General features: G+C 37.8%; 2 protein-coding genes across 2 annotated transcripts; both read left to right on the top strand.

Annotated features, from left to right (window-relative positions):
• Positions 1–494: 494 nt before the first annotated feature.
• On the top strand, positions 495–1522 carry LOC146310882 (G-protein coupled receptor 4-like). Its single transcript, XM_084742975.1, has one exon. The coding sequence runs from the start codon at positions 495–497 to the stop codon at positions 1458–1460; it is 966 nt and encodes a 321-aa protein (XP_084599101.1). The 3' UTR covers positions 1461–1522.
• Positions 1523–3104: 1582 nt separating this feature from the next.
• gpr65 (G protein-coupled receptor 65) lies at positions 3105–6499 on the top strand. The gene is made up of 2 exons (XM_084742741.1): positions 3105–3487; positions 5086–6499. Coding segments are annotated over exons 1-2 (975 nt in total). The 5' UTR covers positions 3105–3485; the 3' UTR covers positions 6059–6499.
• Positions 6500–18946: the final 12447 nt, after the last annotated feature.

Here is an 18946-nt window from a genome sequence, read left to right on the forward strand (position 1 = left end):
GCAACTGTAATAATAACATTTTCTGCCGGGGATCAATAAAGTACTTCTGATTCTGATTCTGATAAACCAAAAGGATTGGGAACCACTGATGACTATACCTGACAAATAAGTCTAGTAAGGCATAAATATAAAGGAACATAAATTAAGTAAATTAATGTAAATTTGCTTAGATACTGCTGGTTTGTTCTTAGTGACAGGTACTGGTTATTCTGTGGATCACACGAACATGTAAATCTCTTCAGCTGATTACAGTATTCAATTCCATTTCCTACTAAGTTTCAAATAGCTATGGTTTCATATTGAGTTGATCCTATTTATATTTTCAGTGCTGCAGGAAATAAAATGGCAGCCTCACTGAAAGCACTGGAGGTTATTTTCATTTTAGCACAGCTTGTGCTGGAAACTATTTGCATTGCGGTGCTTATCTCAGTTCAACACAACAACGAGCTTTCCATTTCTAGTCACATTCAAGGTTTAGTCGTCAACAGGTCACGATGGCCGCAGCTTTCCTCAACACATCCAACTCCTGCACTGTGGAGTCCTCAGTGGAAAGGCACATGTATCCAGCTGTCTATTCTCTTTTTTTTATTGTGGGCTTTCCGGCTAACTGCCTGTCTCTGTATGTAGCCTGGGTGCTGATGAGGAACGGGAACAACATGGCAGTCTACCTCGTCAACCTGTCCGTCTCTGACCTGCTCTACACCATCTCTCTGCCTGTGTGGATTGAGCTCGCCATGCAGAGGTCTCTGGGTGAGGGCCTCTGCAGTTTAGTAGCTGTGATCATGTACAACAGTTTCTACGTTGGCTCAGGTCTCCTTTGCTGCATCTCTGTCGATCGCTACCTCGCAGTCGTCTATCCTCTCCACTTCAACTGGGTCCGAGAGGTGCGGACTGCAGCAGCTGTGAGTATTGCTGTTTGGATTGTGGAGATTGTCATCCACATTATCTTGCTTAACCACACGGGGGCACTGCAAGCCTTCTCCTCAAGATACTTGTGCGAGGAGCGGATACCCATGACTCAAGAAGATGCCAACCTCGCCCTTACACGAGTCAGCCTGGGTTTCTTCGTGCCCATCTTCATCATGACCTTTTGTTTTCAGCAGATCATGCAATCCCTCCGACAGAACACCTCCATCCTGGCAGGGGAGCGCAGGAGAGTGGGACTGCTGTTGTTTTTCCTCCTCTTAACTTACATAGTGGCCTTTGTGCCCTACCAGACTGTCATGCTGCTCAGGGCCATACTGGAACCCAGGTCCTGCGCCTGGGCCAAGAGGCTCAGAGATCCATACCTGGTCACGGTTGCCACAACCACCATAAACAGCACACTGGATCCTATAATATACTGTTTAATCAGCGAGAGTGCTAAGAAAGAGATTGTGAAAGCTCTAGAGAAAACTAGGGGAGTTTTCAGGAGCAGGAAACTGACAAAGAGCTCTAATGGAATTCAGTCAGTTTCTTAATAACCATTGTCTGATTGTTCTGTTTGTTTTAATCATATCCTGTAAAAAGGAAAAAGGTGAGAAAACTCAAAAGGTCAAGGCAACTTACTTCAATAGATTTTTGAGTTCTGAGTCCAATTTAAACTCTTAAGTTTTGAAAAAGTTTTACCAACTAATGATGTTTTTGTTGAGAAAATTTAGTTTTCTACTTGAGTTGAATCTTTGAGTTTTAGAAACCCAAACAGATTTGTATTTCAAAAGTTGTTGATTAAACATACTAAAGTGAAAGTGAATAACAGCAAATTATTTAATATTTTCAGTTGCAACCATTTAATCTTCAATCGTCCAAATGATGGCAAATCAAGTTCAAAGATCACTGTGAACAATTTCAATAATAAAAAAAAAAACATTTTAGGGGATTTCTAAAACTTACAGATTAGTATATCAAAAGACGAAAAATAATCTATATCTCAACAAAACATTATAAGTTGGCAAAACTTTATTTTTATTATTTCAAAGTTAAGAGATTTTCACTTTTTTATTGACTTAGTTATGTTGTTGTAAGGGTGGGGGGGTGGAGGTGGGGGATGTCCGTTCACTTATCAGACTTCTGTTTTTGATAGATCTGAATCAGAGCTTAACCATCAGCAGTGACGGCTTTGGAAATTTTTCTTGCCCTGGGTTTTGCCTCTCAGGCTACATATGGCCTTATACAAATAAATACAAATGATGATGATACAATGAATTACATTGGGTGAAGCGTGCTTTATGACTTGTGTAGGAATTGAGACTAAAGGTTTAAGACTTGGGACTTGACTTGGTACTTGTCAGTGTTAACCTGGTACTTGATTAAAGGACTCGAGTGTGTAGGCTGAAATATACTTGTGAAAACAATGATTTGTTCCCACCTCTGGTATAAGATAGCTATTAAATAGCAATAAGAACCTAAAAGTTATTGTAAGTAGATGTAGTCAATAATAAAAAATGAAATCTATGTGCATCTATGCCTTCTGTTGAGGTTTTGTTGGACATTTTTATTGCTGTAATAATATACAATTGTTGATTGTGATTGATTTATTCAACTGACTATTTGTTAGTTGAATAGGAGAAATTTAACATAGCTTCTGCTTTGTATTTTCTGGTGTATTAAATGTATTACATACTGTACACTGAAAGAGTTATTGGTCTGTAGTACAAAATTTCCTCTTTCTGTTTCCATGGACGGTGTTTGTTTGCTGAGTCATGCCAGAGGGAAAGTAACACTAAAAGAAAATTTGGGTCTAAAGACTGTAACTTTTTTAAGATAAGATATGTGTCTTGTACCAAAGGAAATTTGTTGTGGTTACATACATACAGCATCTGCTCAGTACAGTACACAGACTGTCACCCACCAACAAACTGCACACTGCTGTTGCACAACAGGCAAACTGGTCACCATTAACTTCAGTTGCTTGGGAGACTCTTCAAAGCTGTTTTACTGTGAAACTCCAGCAGTGTTTTGTGGCATGAAAAAAAAATTGAACAAACCCAGTCTTCAGTCAGTTTGAGGGTGAGTAGATAACAACTGAACTTTCTTTTCTGGGGTGAAGTATCCCTTTACAGAAATGTGTACATAAATCCTTCAGGTGCGAATAGGCTCAGCCGTAACAACCCATAGCAACCAGCCATTACAACGCACGCCATGGAAAGAATTAGTCAAGCAGATGTGTCTGACTTTATCAGACAATAATCAGCAACACCTTTGCCTGAGTTCATGTCTATGTTGACAAATCAAACATGAAGACGAGTCGTCTCATACAGACTCAGCACCCAAATTAAATCCGCTGTTGGGTCCACTAACACCGCTTGTTTGTTCTGTCATGGCCTGTCACCCAGTAAATGTCATATGGTAGTCAGGGACGACAAAAGGCAGCTGCTGACTCTTCCTGTTTCTTTAAGCAGTGTAAGACGACTGAATGAATCTTCTCTGCATCTGTTTGAATGTTTTCATTTGAATTAGAATGGATTTTATTGAAAATTTTTTGAGCAGAATTACAACTGAATAAAATGTAAGTAGACCTTCATATGAGCTGAATTGAATTTATGCTGATGTGTGCTAATGTGTGTTAATTGTTGACACTTGAAGATTACATTGCTGTCAAGTGTAATGCATTTGCCATCAGGAAATGTTGTCAAACCTTCTTGTTGGTGTATTTTTAAAGTGCAACATCAGACATTTTAGACGTAAGTTGTGGATTTAGGCAGACTGACGACTGAAATTAACTTAGAGTTGTCTTGAAGGCAGAAACAAATTTCTATACGCAAGAAAATGTTAAAGAGTAAGTTAAAGCAATTTGATTCATTTTCTAAAATAAGCAAAACTCCTCATGTGGTACTTTAAAGGGTGACTCCAGCAATATAGTATGTCACTTTCATAAACATCAAAATCAAAATAGCAGCGGATGAGATATCCTGACTTTTAGCCTTAAAGGGTCATTCTGTTATATTTAAACCTGTACAATGTTGCCTGAAGGTAACTTCCAGACAAACAAACTTATGAAAAGAGCTCATTTTCAATCTTTTTCAGTTTCAAATGACATTATTTTTTAAACTGGTAAACTGGTAACAGAATATTTTCTATTGCTATTGCAATAACTTTTGTGCAAACTTTAAACAATATCTTTATTTCTTTTTTCATTCAGTACCATTATGGTACAGTGTTGCTTTATGCATCCTAAAGTTTAAAAGTTTTTTATCCATGGCAGAAAGCCTGTGTTACATACTAGGGGTGTGGAGCATTTAATAGGCAGAGAAGATCTATCATGAATCATGATATCAATATCATGAAACACAGGCTGTTTGTTAACCCTCTATGGTATGCATTATGATGGCAAAAATATTTGTAGTGTTTTTTTTTCTTTTATCATTAAAATAGACCAAGTAAGCATAACTTGAAAAAAAAAAAAGACATGCATTGTGCTGCTGCCATCTTTGGCTCCCTGTTTATGAGTTAAAATAATATAAAATTGTTCTCAATGCATTTTACACCCTGTCTTATATTGGTTGAACAGTGTATAAATATAAATACAAAATAACAAAAATGTCATAGTGGAATTCCATAATGGTACTTAATGGTTACTTTAAGGCAGCATTTACATTTTATCAGTTTTTTTATGACTTAACTATCAAATAAAATACATTAATCAACTAAAAATTTAACTTCACTCATTCATTAATGTGAGTCCATTTTTTCCAGACTATAAAATGGCAGAAAAAGACATTTTCAGATAATTGTTGTGAATGAGAGATGATGGAGATGAATCATGTGAGGAAGGCTGCAAAAAAGGGATTCAACATGGCCTCCAGAGAGTCATGTGACAAATTACAACACTGCAGTTATTTTCCTTAGGGCCCTGCCTCTTTTTTAAATTGTTGCACCATAATTGAGGATGTATTGTGTGAGTGTAAAGGGCCTAACATGGGTGTGTTTTCTGGAAGCAACACCGTACCATAGAGGGTTAAAACTTAATAACCTTAACTTAATAACCCCACAAAGCCACAACATTATTTAACTGTTTTCACAGGCTGAACAGTACTTTATAATGTTGAGTAAAGTAAGAATTAAAGTATGTATTTGCATTGATGTATTTCCTTGTTTCTCTACAAGGTGTGAGCATATGAATGCAACGCCTGTGATGGAAAACTTAACCCTGGCCTCCAATCATTCAGACTGTTACTCGGTTGACAGTGTATCCAAGTGGAAGCCGTTTGTGTTTTTCTACCTGGTTATCATCATCACTGCTATCCCAACCAACGCCTTCTCCCTCTACGTGTCCTGGCAGCACATTAGACAGAAGAAAGAGCTTGGCGTGTATCTGTTTAACCTGGCGCTGAGTGACCTGACCTTTACTATCGGCCTTTCTATGTGGCTGGACTTCCAGTGGAGTGGAGTCTGGGCCCACGGAGGCAACGTCTGTCTGCTATCTGTCTACTTTCTTCTCACTAACTTTTACACCAGCGATGCTTTCCTCTGCTGCATTGCTATTGACCGCTACCTGGCAGTGGTTCACCCATTAAAGTATACTTTCTGGAGGAAAGTTAGCACTGCAGCAATGATCAGCGTAGCCACGTGGGTGTTGGTGGGCTGTTTCAATGTCAGCACCATCACCCTGGAGGACTGGTACCAAGAAAACAATGAGTTCTCAGTGTGCTTTGACTTCTTCCCAGTGTCAGAGAACTTTGCTAAGGATAATGTGGCACGCTTCTTCCTGGGCTTTATCGTTCCCATTCTCCTGGTGGTGTTTTCCTCCTGTGGGATCTGCAGGGCGATTAAATCCAACCAAGCCACAGAGGAGCAGGAGCGCAAACGCATTTCGAAGCTTCTGACAGCCATTATGCTCTCTGTTTTGGTGTGCTTCGGACCAATTCACATTTTGATGCTTCTGCACGCACTTTTGGACTGCAGAAATTTTGCATGGCTCCTCTATCCATACAAGATCAGCATAGCTATCTCAAGCCTCAACTGCCTTGCAGACCCTCTCCTGTACTGCTTCATTACCCGAACAGGGAAGGCAAATGTCAATCAGGTTGTTCTGTTCTTCCAGATAAAGAAGAGGCACAAAGATGGAGGTGTGGTATAGGATAAATCAAGTACAAGACTAAATATTAACAACCTTATGGTAAATTTTACAGTTAGACATCAAAATGCAGGTACGAAATTCAGCTGCACTAAATATCAGCAAAAAACTATTGCCGTGTAAAAAATATATTGAGGTAATATTTGATTGGTAGTGCCTAGTTTGACAGTTTAATCTGAGTTTTGTGAGCAGTGTGTTTGTGCTCAGATGCTATTTTTTCCCCCAACTTTGTTGTGAGCATTTGTTTTGGTGTGAGATAATGGTGGTTGACTGCGACCTCAAGTGAAGGTTGGATACAGAACCTTTAAACAGTAGATAAATAATCCTAAAGTTAAGTTTTTAAGTGAGATATAAGAAAGTTGATTTACTTCATGGCTTTAGATATTATTTTGTTAATAAGTCACAATTCCATGATTATTAAACTCGACTGCCTGAGAATCTTCATCCTCCTCCTCACACATTCTTATTAATTTCCTTAACATATTTTTCTTTTTTGTGTTTTATTTGAGTTTGAAACAAACAAACCTAAACCTAATCAAGCCTTAAAATAACAGATGTAAATTTTTAAGAAAAATATAGATAGAAAGAAAGACAGAATGAATGAATGAAAGAAAAAAACAATTAATGTTCCTTTCCTTTTGGTTAATTTACTTTCTTTGTTATTCAGAAGAATATATTGTAATGTTCGATCAAATTATTTATATAATTATTTTATTGATGTGTTCCTGTTGATCTGTATTTTAATTCATTCCTGTTTTTATCCTTCTTTTGTTTTGCTTGTTGTTCTTATGTTCTTTTTACTATTAATATCTTTGTTACAGTTAATAATTAATTCACTGTTTCTGTGAGCTTTAAGAGTGAAGGAAATATTCCAAATATATGTATTTCTATTGTTGTCTATATCAGCCCATATATTCCTAAAGAATACATGAAACATGAGTCATGAAACATGAATCATGAAATATGTAAGCTTCTTCAAGAAAGAAGTTCAATTATCTTGTTAAAAAAAATGAAAAAGCAAATATTTTGTTTTTTTAAATGTTTAATTACCGGACACAAGATGTGTCCTACTTTTAAAGGCACATTGTGTATGATTCATGAGATACAAGGGAACACATTCAATATAATATTTGTTTCCATTAGTGTAAAATCACCTTAAAATAAGATTGTTCTTGTTTGTACTGTAGAATGACTCCATTTTTATCTTAAAAGAGGCACCAGGTCCTCTTCCACAGAGTCATGTTGAACCACCATGTTTCTACAGCAAACACTAGTCCTTTAAAGGAAGTTAAAGTCCTTTCAAAGTACTCATTTTTCAATGCAGGGGGACTTTGAAGCTGAACGCAGTTTCGGTTCATTGTTTTGTTGTCTGGTCAGCAACTTAATCCTTGTACTTTATTCTCACCATGCAAAAAAAAGCCCTAAAAACTCACTGTAAGCTATCTAATTAGTGCCAAACAGCAGACAGACACAGTTAAGAATTTATTTGTGATATAACAGGAGAGACATTAAGATTTCTAACAACATTAAACAAATATAGACAAACACACTAATAAACTAATAGAAATATGGCAGACACACAGAATATGTGCTGGCAAGTGTTTGCAACTGTGACCTATCAACTTCAAAGTTAATAAAACCCAACTGCAGTTCAGTGCAATGTGTTTAAGATGGCAGTTTACTTTGGCTTGTACTGTAAATTACATCAGTGCTATCGAGATACTTTATTAAATTAACACCATTTATAAACTGTGAGTCATCATCAGTCAACATCTGTTCCAAGATTGATTAGCCAACATTTTGTCAAACATCACAGTTGTTGTGTTGTGTGAAACCTTCTCTAAACAGGTTCAAAGAAAGTAAAGGGATTTTAATGGAAATACGATGTCATACATAATTTTCATAAACTGGGAGTAGAACATAGATACCTGGTTTATTTGACAACACATTTGACTGTGGTTTCACATCAGCTTTCACTGGTCACGCCATTTTTGTTAGACATGTGACTCAGGTGTCAGGTGCAGGGTATATTTGCATTTCACAGACAAGTATGATTTCTTACTTTCCATAAATAGTATCATCGCCAACAGTTTATGATCCAAAATGCTGTGAATTTAGAAATAAAGAGCTCAAGAATCCATTCAGTAATAACAGCTAACATGTCCAATTTACAACTGGCATTGTGTAATCTGTGAACGTTTCAGCTTAAAATGAAACTGTACGTGACATAGGTGTTTTCTGTGGGGAATATATTATTTTAAATTCTTGTCATGGTTGCAAACTGCTCATGAAATAAATATTAAGCATTTTGTGAATTCACAAAGAAAAATAAAGGTCATAAAAGTCATCCTGATTCTGATTGTTAACCAATGTGGCTTAACTATTATTTTCAAGTCAGCCAATAAGTCCCGAGACAGATCATAAAATGTCCCAAATGTCCCCCAGATATTTCATAAAACTCTTATGTGTTATCTAGTTGTGTTTCGTCATATGTTCACAAAAATGTCAAGTGCTTTTGACTGCTGTTCTAAGCTGAAGCAAACTGAAACATGGGTATCTGAAGCTCTCTAGTGGACAAACATGGAAGTGCAACAAGCTGCCAACACTGTTGACCTTCTCAGATCTCTTCTGTGTAGCTTTTGCACAAATAGTTTCATGACATAACTCTCTTGTTTGTAATGAGTTGAGGCAACAAAAGCCAAAATATATAAATTGTTTATATCAAAATAGTTGACCGAGTCCCCATGATGTAACTGTGAGAACGGATCTATCCTTTTATTATGACAGAGGAGCCATTTGATCTCTGATATCAGAGGTGTGAAAACCTGCAAAAGTAAAATGCGTGATTCTTCTTGTGCCTTCATAACAACATAGTCTGGGCAGGACATGTGCTGGTCCATGTGAGTCCTTGTCCTGCCTTTTTCTTCCCTCCATCCATCCATGTCAAATAATATGCTTCACCTAACACTGAATAACCTGCATCAGCAGAAGCAGGGGGGCTATAAAGCCCACCTAAACACCCATTTTCTCACCCCTCACCTTCTACCGTCCTTGACTCTGCCTTCTTTATATGTAAAGTGTATGTGGAGATGGAGGTAACTGAGGATCAATAGGTTCCGTCAGTCACTTCCAGCCTCTACCTGGATGTTGGCAGAGTTTCAGCAGTAGCACGTGTGTGAGAGTCTGTTCCCACTCAGGCATGATGAATGAACTGGACTGTAATCTACGCTGGTGATCTGATTGTATTCACACCCATGTAATAGAAACATGACCCTCGCTGGAATAAAAAGGTGAGTCTGTGTTCAAAGTCAAAGTGTTCGTTAAGGACAAAATATCAAAGGTCAGTCTATATTTATTGACCAGATCAATGCCAGATTAAAGGTCCAAGTCACGCCTTTGGACATTTGGTTGGAAGGAAAAAACATGACCGGATGCACGGCTACATTTTGGCCAGTCCCAGTCATGGCAGCTGTGGGAGATGCTGGGTGTTGGCAGGCAGGCGTGCTCTGGGAACAGTCAGGGTTATGTACACATACTGTACACGTGCCGCAGAGCAAGTCTGAACCAAATAACACACATGTGCTAAAAAAGGAAACAGATGGACAAATATAGCAGTGGAGAGTCGTGCAGTAACAATATTACATAAGACATTTGTAATGTAAACTAAGAATAGAAACACTGTAGTTTCCCTGTTTTTACTGCAGTAGTTTTATGAATAAATCAGGCTGCCAATATGGTTCTCTAATAAAGTCTAATGCTGTCTAATAAAGAACATATTATTTATACTTTTTTTCTGATTTGATTGTAAAATAAAGTGTGACTATATTTCCTCTCTCATTGACTCATTAGTCTGAACTCTTTTTCTCCAACCACTCTTTTTTCATGTAGTTTTGTCTATTTAAATTATTCATTATCACAATCTAAAACCCTTTATGAATCTGCCTTTCCCAGAGACATCTCTCCCTCGCTATCTCCCACTCTATAATCCAAACGGTCCCGCTGTCTTTCACTTGTTTCTGTCCCACTTGTGTGACTCAGCCATAATAACAGTTATCTGTAGTCACTGGAGAGCAGGGAAGCAAAGAGCATTGAAGAGGTTCACTGTGATTCCTTTCAAAGTATCTGAATGGACCATTAGTTTGTGTGACATAAGGTTGCTTTAAAAAGACTCCTGGAAATGTGAGAATTTTATTTTTCCACAAGGGCATCAAGCCATATTCAACTAGCCAGAAGGAACCGCAAGAACATCAATAACATTCATTTTTAATTTAAAGGTCCAATGTGTAAGATTTATGGGGATCTATTGGCAGAGTGTGCATATTCTACAGTAGTCCAAATATTAAATACATTTCTCCATGTTGGGGAAATTATTTCTCTCCCTTTGCCACCTTTAATATGTTTCTTTAACTCTTGCCAGACCTGTTAAAAATAATATGTTGTTATCACTGTTGATTCCCAGCCTTTCAGTATGGAGTTTGCATGTTCTCCTGATGTCTGCATGTTTCCTCAGAGTGCTCCAGTTTCCCCCACCATCAAAAACATGTATGTTGGGTTAATTTCTCTTGTCAGTGCCCTTGAACAAGGCACTGGCTTAGAACTGGAGTTGGTCCTCGGGCGCTGCACGGTGGCGGCGCACTGCTCCTGACTTAGAGCGGTCAAATGCAGAGAACACTCACTATATATGAAACAGTACACATTCTATGTATATCTGTGTATGAGACCAACAAACTTAATTTACCATTTACCATAAAGAGATATGCACCAATTAAAACAATTATATTCCTTTCTAATTTCTTTTCTTTGTTGTTTGTTTGTTTTTGTTTTTTTTTGTTTACTGTTGCTTTCAACTGTTGTTTGTTTGTGTTATTGTGTGACTTCAGTGAATCTAAACTAACCCTTTAAAACACAGACGTCACACACAATAACAATAACATAATCAAGGCAGGAGACCAGCAACACCTGTGTTCTGGAAGGTAAAATTGCTGTTTTTCCTTGAAAAGTTTGGTTGTTAAAGAGAAAGCAATTTTTGTCTTATATAACACAGGTTTCCAGTCAGAAAAGCTTGTCTGACTGCAAAGTAAAGCACTGAAAATTAAACTTAAACTGATGTTAAGGTGTTTAGGTTGCTAAAATACCTTTTGTTGCTGACCCTGTCCATAGCTGTTCATTGCTTTAGCCCCCGTGCAGGTACTTCTTAACCTGACACACCATCTGGAAAGCTGTCCATAGAAGCTGATTGGAAAAGGGCAGGCCCTTTCAAAAAAAAAAAAAAAAAAACACTGGGCAGGTAATTGGGTGAAGTGTCTGTCACATCTAATATGGGCTAACTTCAACCAATCAGATCAACTTGCCCTAACTGAAGCTGGCCGGCCAGCTTTCAGTGCTGTTCTTTGCTCTTCTGATGGTATCACAGTATCTATGCTAACCTCTTCAGAAGCTGCCATTGCTTGTTTGAGACGAGTCATTTCCATGGACGCTTCTCATTGTCAGCACACCTAAAACCACGTCTGTAGCTTCCAGTAGTCCCTCTGAGGACACTGATCGGCTCACACCCCCTCTGGTGTGGACACGGATGGATGGATTGGAGCCTGGCAACATGGATGCTCTCATGATCTTGTGAATCCAGTTAAAGTTAAATTACTTCCCTCTCTCTCTCCTCTCTCTTCAAATAAGCCAAAATATCCCTTAAAGTATCTGGATTTCGTAATAACTATGCTGTAGTGTGGGACACCTCTGAAGCTCAGTTGGTAGACAGCATGCACCCCATGTACTGAGGCTGTCAGTCCTTGGCAGCAGCTGCCAATTCGAGTCCCATTTGCTGCATGTCATCCCTCCCCTCTCTATCCCTTTTTCTGCCATATCTTCCACTGTCCCTATCAAATACAGGACCAAAAATAATCTTAGAAAAACTATACTATAGTGTGGTGAAGGTAAATTGTAACCATTGCTCCTTTAAATCTGCATCAGTGTGGAATAAAATACAGTAAATGTCTGTTCTTGAAGTACTTTTGTCTGCCATTTATTTCCTTTGTTTTTATATTGTGGGCAGTTAAAGAGGATGACAGGAAATTACAGGGGGAGGAGGAGGGATGACATGCAAATAAAGGCTCCAGCCAGACTCAAACTGGAGATGTTGTGATTAGAGTGCCACCAGAACGCCCTAACGATTGTTATCTTTAACTAAACAGTTTTACTGTAGCTGTCAACCCCATTCAATCCAAAATGTGTCAGAAGTTCAAACCCAACTCCTGGTCTGACCCTCCGCCATGCTTCAGTGTCACATGATGCTGTTGATTTGTCAGTTTCTCTTGGCTGGTTTAGATGACATCATCTTGCACCTCTCTTCACTTCAGTATCTCAGCTGCCCGACACGTTGTCAGGCACATTTCACATCTGTCTCCTGCTGATGTGAAGCATGCTGGGATCCTCCGGGTGACTGTCTGGCACTCCCTCCGGCCTTACCTCCTCATCATCCTCCCTGTCGCTCTCAGCACTTTTCACACTTCTCTCTTCCTCACAACTGCTTCGTGTTCTGGCAACAGCCTCTCAGAATCTTTAACGTGAACAGATTATAATTACCGAGAGGAGGATAGCATTACAATGCAGTAATGTCTGAGTTTAATCTCACCGATTAGATTAAATTCAGTCTCTATTTTAAATTTTCAACAGGTAACAAACAAATCATGGTTTCTAGTGCTGTTTTTCTTAATTTGGAGTTTAATTTGCTGAAATAATTCTTACAAACTGTATCTAGCTTTTATCAATTAGAATAAATAAAGAGACTAAAGAATGCAAGTAAAAATCAAACAGTAGCACAGTTAAAGCCACCAAGAAGACAAACAACTAGTTTCCACCTTAACTGACTGACAGCAGATGTCAAAAATAGGATTGGGATGTTTTGTTGAGTGCTTTTTTAAAAATATCTACCCCTTTGATATTTTTTCTTTCTAGCAATTATTTTAGACTGTAGTGAATCAATGTCACTAATAAGAGGCTCTTATCAGTCAACTTTTGATGTGGGTATAAAAAAAAAATCAGCATATGAGGTTAATTTGATGAACTTGTTTCATAGTCAGTTTACAAACCAACATTTCACCAACAGGAAGCTGAATTATCTTAGAAGTGCATTTTCTGTTAAGGGCAGTGTGTGTGTATGAGTGTGTGAGTGTTGCATCTGTCCATCTTTCACCGGCTGAGATTCAAAATAAGTAGGATCATTTAATGAAAATCTTCCAAGCAAGGGAACAGGTTACATGCAGGAGTCTACAGTGTAAGTGTTCGAAGAACAGAGTGTTCACACAGGCCTTTTGTAATACATAATGGACAAAATATAACATTCTTACTAACAGTCTCATGACAGAAAATGGGTATGGTGTCCTTGAAAACAAAACATCTTATTCTGTTACTCTGTGGATTGTCAGTTCCTCCTTTCAAGGGTGCAGCTTCTTCTTCAACACAGTTATTTCAGTTCATACAGTTCAAACAGGATATAAAGTATAATATTTTTCTGATAAGCGTACATTGGTATCAACCATGTCATGCCAGCTTGTTGAGAAGGGGGCTAAATTACTTCCAAATTTAGGCTAAATTTTGACAAGAGTAAACTTGATATCTGAATAAAAAATGGGTTCAGTGAGTCCCTCCTTTATAGACGTGCCTTCTTAATGCTAATCCTATGCAATTTTGGGCAAAAACCATGCAGTATATAATAGCGTATTTGAATATTTCTGCATACTGGGGTCTCTAAACAGTATTAGAATTGCATAAACAGGTTATGACAGGAAAGCTCAGATTCTTCTGGATTCAAGAAGCTCAACTGTATTAATGTGTGATGATTTTAGTCCCCATCTTTTGAAGCTTTGACATGACAAATGTTATTTGTTGGAAATCAATTCAGTTACTGGGGGTGATTGACTCAGTTTTGCGCCAAAACATTAACCTTCTGAATAGCTATGAGTTTCTCCAAAAATGTAAATGTTGGGACACTGTGTAAAACACATAAGAACAGAATGCAATGATTTGTAACAACTTTTCAACTTGTATTCAACCAAATACAGGACAAAAACAAAATATTTGATATTCACACTTTATTGTATTTTTGTGAAAATATATTTTATTGATGTCTGTAACAAGGTGGGACAGAAGACTGGGAAAGTTGCAGACTGCTCAAAAAACACCAGTGTGCTGTAGTGCACATTTCATATTGTTTTTTTAAAATAAAGCATGTTCTGTTCTCTGAGCTAAAGAGGAAATGAACCAACGCTGACTTTAACAGCCAGCTGTGAAGGCGTCATGAAAGATACAAAAAGGCTTTGAAGTCAAAGTTCTTTGCTAAAGAGGAGCGGTTTGAGATCCTGGTTATACTGATAAAAGTTCTGTCTAAATAGCTGCAGAATTACCTGTTGCATGTAAGATTTATGCACGACTAAAAATTGACAGGGGATGAGTTAGCCCCCACAGACTGAAGCCCTCCTCGTTGATGATTCATGGCCAGTTTGAACGTGTATAAAGAGAACTGAAAGTGGGCAGGATTTACTATTTGCAGCAGGGAGTGAATTAATTCCAAGCCCTTCATCACTGAAATAAAAGAGGGATGGCTTTTCTGTTGTAGCTGTGGCCACCTTCACTTAGATTGCCTTTATTTAAAAGCACTTGTAAACATCAGGATGTGTGCCCATGCATGCTGGGCCATCCTCTCCCGGTGAGACACACAAGCCTTTGTGCTCATTAAAACAATTCTTGTTTGATGGCTTCGTGATTCTGCAGCTTCCCTTGGGGTAAATTGCACAGCTCTATAATGGGGGACAGAGCTGTAAAGCTACAACACTGCAGTTAATATTTCCTTAACTGTCAGTATGCCAGAAGAAAAAAAGCTAGAGCCATAAGAGATGTTTTCTGGCATCAGAGAAGTTTCAAGTCCAGGAATGCTCTGTTACTCTCACTCTGGCAAAGGGCCATCATTTAGATGAAGGCCAGATGGATGAAACTAAAATATCAAATGAGTAATTTTGCTTTCTGTTCTGTACATCACTGTATGTTCAAACTGCATCTAAAACTGCAGATGCCAGTGAGACAAAAGCATCCTGAGGTGACGTTCAAGCTCATCACACAACTAAGTTCATATGGAGGCAGCTCATAAAAACATAAACAAAATATGATAATGCCACTTAGTTATAGAGCATCATGGTTGAGATTAAATACAACAGATTACAAGTCTGTTCCTCAGCCTACAACGTCAAACTCTTCATTCTCAGACTGTAAAATATAATGAGTTGGGTGTACTCAAAAAATTATGCAAACTCATTGTCTGAAAAAACTAAGTAAAGTTGAGATTTTAAAGTAAAAATAACTTGTTTATTTTGAGTCCACAATAGTTAGACTAACTTGTTTGTTTTGAGTAGACAGTACTTAGACTAACCTGTTTATTGTGAGTGCACTGGAAGCCAGGAATAAATGTGAGCAGATGATAACATGGACGAGGAGAAAGAGAGTCAGATTCACTAAGTGTTTATGATCTACATTACACAGGAATATAAAAGCTACTCATTAGAGTTGGTTTAGGAGGGTAAACATTTTAGTGCTTTTACTCCAGAAAAACCACAGCTCCCCTATTTACATGCATTTGTTTACAGGCCAGTCTTGACCAATCACACATGGCAGCAACGTTAATATACAATCTCATGGCCAATGCAACATCTATGTATATATATTTATGTTTCTACTCTAAAGTTTGATTTATCAGATGCATGCCATCATATGATATGATACGTAAAATTTATAAATATTTATAACGGTGAAGGTGTGGAGGTAAAAAAAGACTTTCCTTTTCTTCAGAGCAATGATATCTAGTGTGTGTCTAGGGTTAATGTGAGCCTTAAAGCAACAGGATCACACGCTGATATACCAGTTAATTAAGTGCGCCTGTGCAATGTAACAGCCACTTTCTCAGTTTTCACCAACACTGTAAGTGAGGTGTTGATTATCTCCTAACCTGTATTTAATGGAGATGTTCTATGGAATTGCATTATATTGAAAAATGTTTTTAAAAATGTAATTTTATACATCCGTCTTTATTGTAATCACGTGTCAAACATGTTAAAACAATTAAAATTAAAACACAAACAAAATAAGTAGGAGTAAGTAAGAGGAGATGTGCAAAAATGCATTAAAGGATTTATTTATGGATATTGCAGTGGGGAGTTTTTGTAAGTTCTCTTTTTGGCCAGAGGTACTCTGAAATGGCTGCCTGATGCTATTAGCTGAAATGAGTGGTGACGGGGGTGTGAGGGGTCATTAGTAATGGAGTCTGCCTTTCCTTTTACTGCACGACTGTAAAGGTCTGAGAGTTGGCTTTGAGAGTTGCCTGTGATTTTGGTTGCATTCTTGATGATTCTTGCGAGTTTTTTCTTGCTTTTTTTCTGTGAGGAAGTGGTACCAGGGTGCAATCTTGAGTGTGAGGACTGATTCAACTGCTATACTGCTGTTAAAATGTCTTGTTTTCAGTTGTATATGTGAATATTTCTGTAATTCTTCTGGTAAAACAATTACTTTTGGAGCATTTTGATATACTGCCTGAGTTTTAATAGATATGTTTGTCAAGAGATTGATGTTTTTCTGTTTCCTGCTGTGCATACGATCTACTCTACCGGCCCCTTTCATGTCGATGACTCAGACTGAGTAAATAGACTGAACCGAAGAAAGAGAAAAAATAATTAATTTAAAAAACAGCAAGGATAAAAATCTCTGGTTTATTCATCATGTGTGGGAGAGGGACAGAAAGATCTTGAGAGACAGACAAAAAAAGACAAAGAGGAGGGGGGGTTGAGGTCACTTCCACCTTGAAAAAAACCTCCTCACGCACACACACACTTAAACACGCACACACACACTTTTCTTTTCCATGAAATTTATAGCTGTGCCTTTTACTGACCTGCCTCTCTGATTAATTTCTTTTGTGGTGCTGTCAGCTGGCTCTTTTTCCTGGGTGCCACACACACTTTGACACACGTGACTGTGGCTCTGAGCGCGACACACACGGACGAACTGGAGACCTTGGGCTTCAACATCCTGCAACACACTGAGAGTCACTTACATAATAATGAATTCTGTCATTTAATTACCCAAAAGCTGCATCAAGGCAAATTCATAGTGATAATGTATATTTAAAAAATGGTCAGGCTAAAATTTTGAGAGAAGTTAAGAGCTAAAAATAAATTCAAGTGAGTAGAGAAGCAATGCTGTGGTGACATGTAGTTTTTGAATAAATTCAATAAATTGGGAGCATTTGTATTATGTCCTTTTGACTTATGTTGTGTGTCTAAATCCCCTTTATAAAGAGCAAAGATGTGAATAATACACTAAATACATGTACAACTGAGATCATGAAAGAGTTTGTGTATATTTATATATTTTTAAAGGGACAGTTTGGCTTTTTTGTGTGTGCCTGTATGAGATACTTATCAATAGTCCAGTATTTCACACAATAAAATTATTAAAGGAATAATACAGGATGGAGAACTGATGCCATTATATTGAGATGCACCAGGCTGTTGGTGTGGTATAAAGAGAATGATGTCCACCTCCGGAGGAGGTGGATGGATGGACAACTTTGTCTTGCGAGTCACTTCACTGACATCATGTGACATACGTAATGTAACATAGTTATTATGACCCCAAACATGGTCTTATCCTAAACCTACCCAACTAGTTTTTGTGCCTAAGCCTAGCCGCTTTCACAGCATTAACAACATATTATTGAAGGTTTTCTGGCAGCATCTTATACAGCTGCTAAAGGTCACCTTGTGCTTCAGTATGAGGCACCCAGAGCGTGGCTAAGCATCGGTATGTGATGAGTGGGGATGTTACGTCTATGAGAAGTAACCCCATCCATCAGAAATTTCCAGTTAAGGATGTACATGTTTAATAACCTGCTTCTATGCGTCATAGAGCAGGTCACATTCAGGCTGTATAATTGCATGATTCTTTCCTTGGATGAATATATCACCTATCAACAGTGGGCTGAAAACATCGCCAGCTGTTTTTTTTTTTTTTTTTTTTTTTTGGCCAACGTTTGGGGCAATATTTGTCATTTTATTTTGCAAATGTTACAGTCTGTAGAGTGACAGCTGCTGCAACGCTTTCTCATCCAGCGGCACAGCACACACCCACTCAACCAGACCATGAATGCACTGAGCTGGCTGAGAAGTGAGAGGTAAACAGCCTGCAGGGTATGTTGAATTAATATGCAAATCCTGTCATAAGAATAGTAAGTACAACATTTAACATTTCCTTCGTCATGTTTATTATCTGGAAAAAGGCACTCACTACATTAAATGTGATCTGTTCATAAAATAAACTGTACACAACAAATGGTCGCTCACAGGTCATGGTCATGGAAAGGTTAATGATATTCATATCAGATCAACAGGTTACAAGTACAACCAGTGCGTGTGTGTAATTCAGATTTAGCTTTGTGATACATGAATTAATTCTGTGAAATTTAAAGTAGGTGTTGGATAGTATTGTCAGTGCCGGCTTGTCATATGTTTGAAATCATATCAGTAAACCTCTAGGAACTACAGGAAAACACATTCAGAGAACAGAAATAAGAAATAGAAACATATTTAGTTCGTATTTTACAGTTCAATGGAAAACTCAAGTGCTTGGCTGATATAAAAAGGAGTAAACACAGATGCAAACATGCTTGGTGAGTACAAAATCAACAGCTTTCATTCAAATTCATTAATTAAAGTCATTTAAGCAGAAGACATTTGTGTTAAAGTGAATGTCATGTACAAAAAAAAGTGTCTTCAACATTGCTGACAATCTCATGGCCAAAGGTGATTAAACATGTGTCTGAATTCCAGCTCAGTGTTAATAAAAAAAAAAAAA

Source organism: Lutjanus erythropterus, chromosome 18 (genome assembly GCF_056507025.1).
Source record: "Lutjanus erythropterus isolate fLutEry1 chromosome 18, fLutEry1.hap2, whole genome shotgun sequence".
In the NCBI taxonomy this organism is placed as follows: Eukaryota; Metazoa; Chordata; class Actinopteri; order Lutjaniformes; family Lutjanidae; genus Lutjanus; species Lutjanus erythropterus.

Coding starts and splice junctions, on each gene's coding strand:
- LOC146310882 (XM_084742975.1), top strand. CDS start 495: ATGGCCGCAGCTTTCCTCAACACATCCAACTCCTGCACTGTGGAGTCC.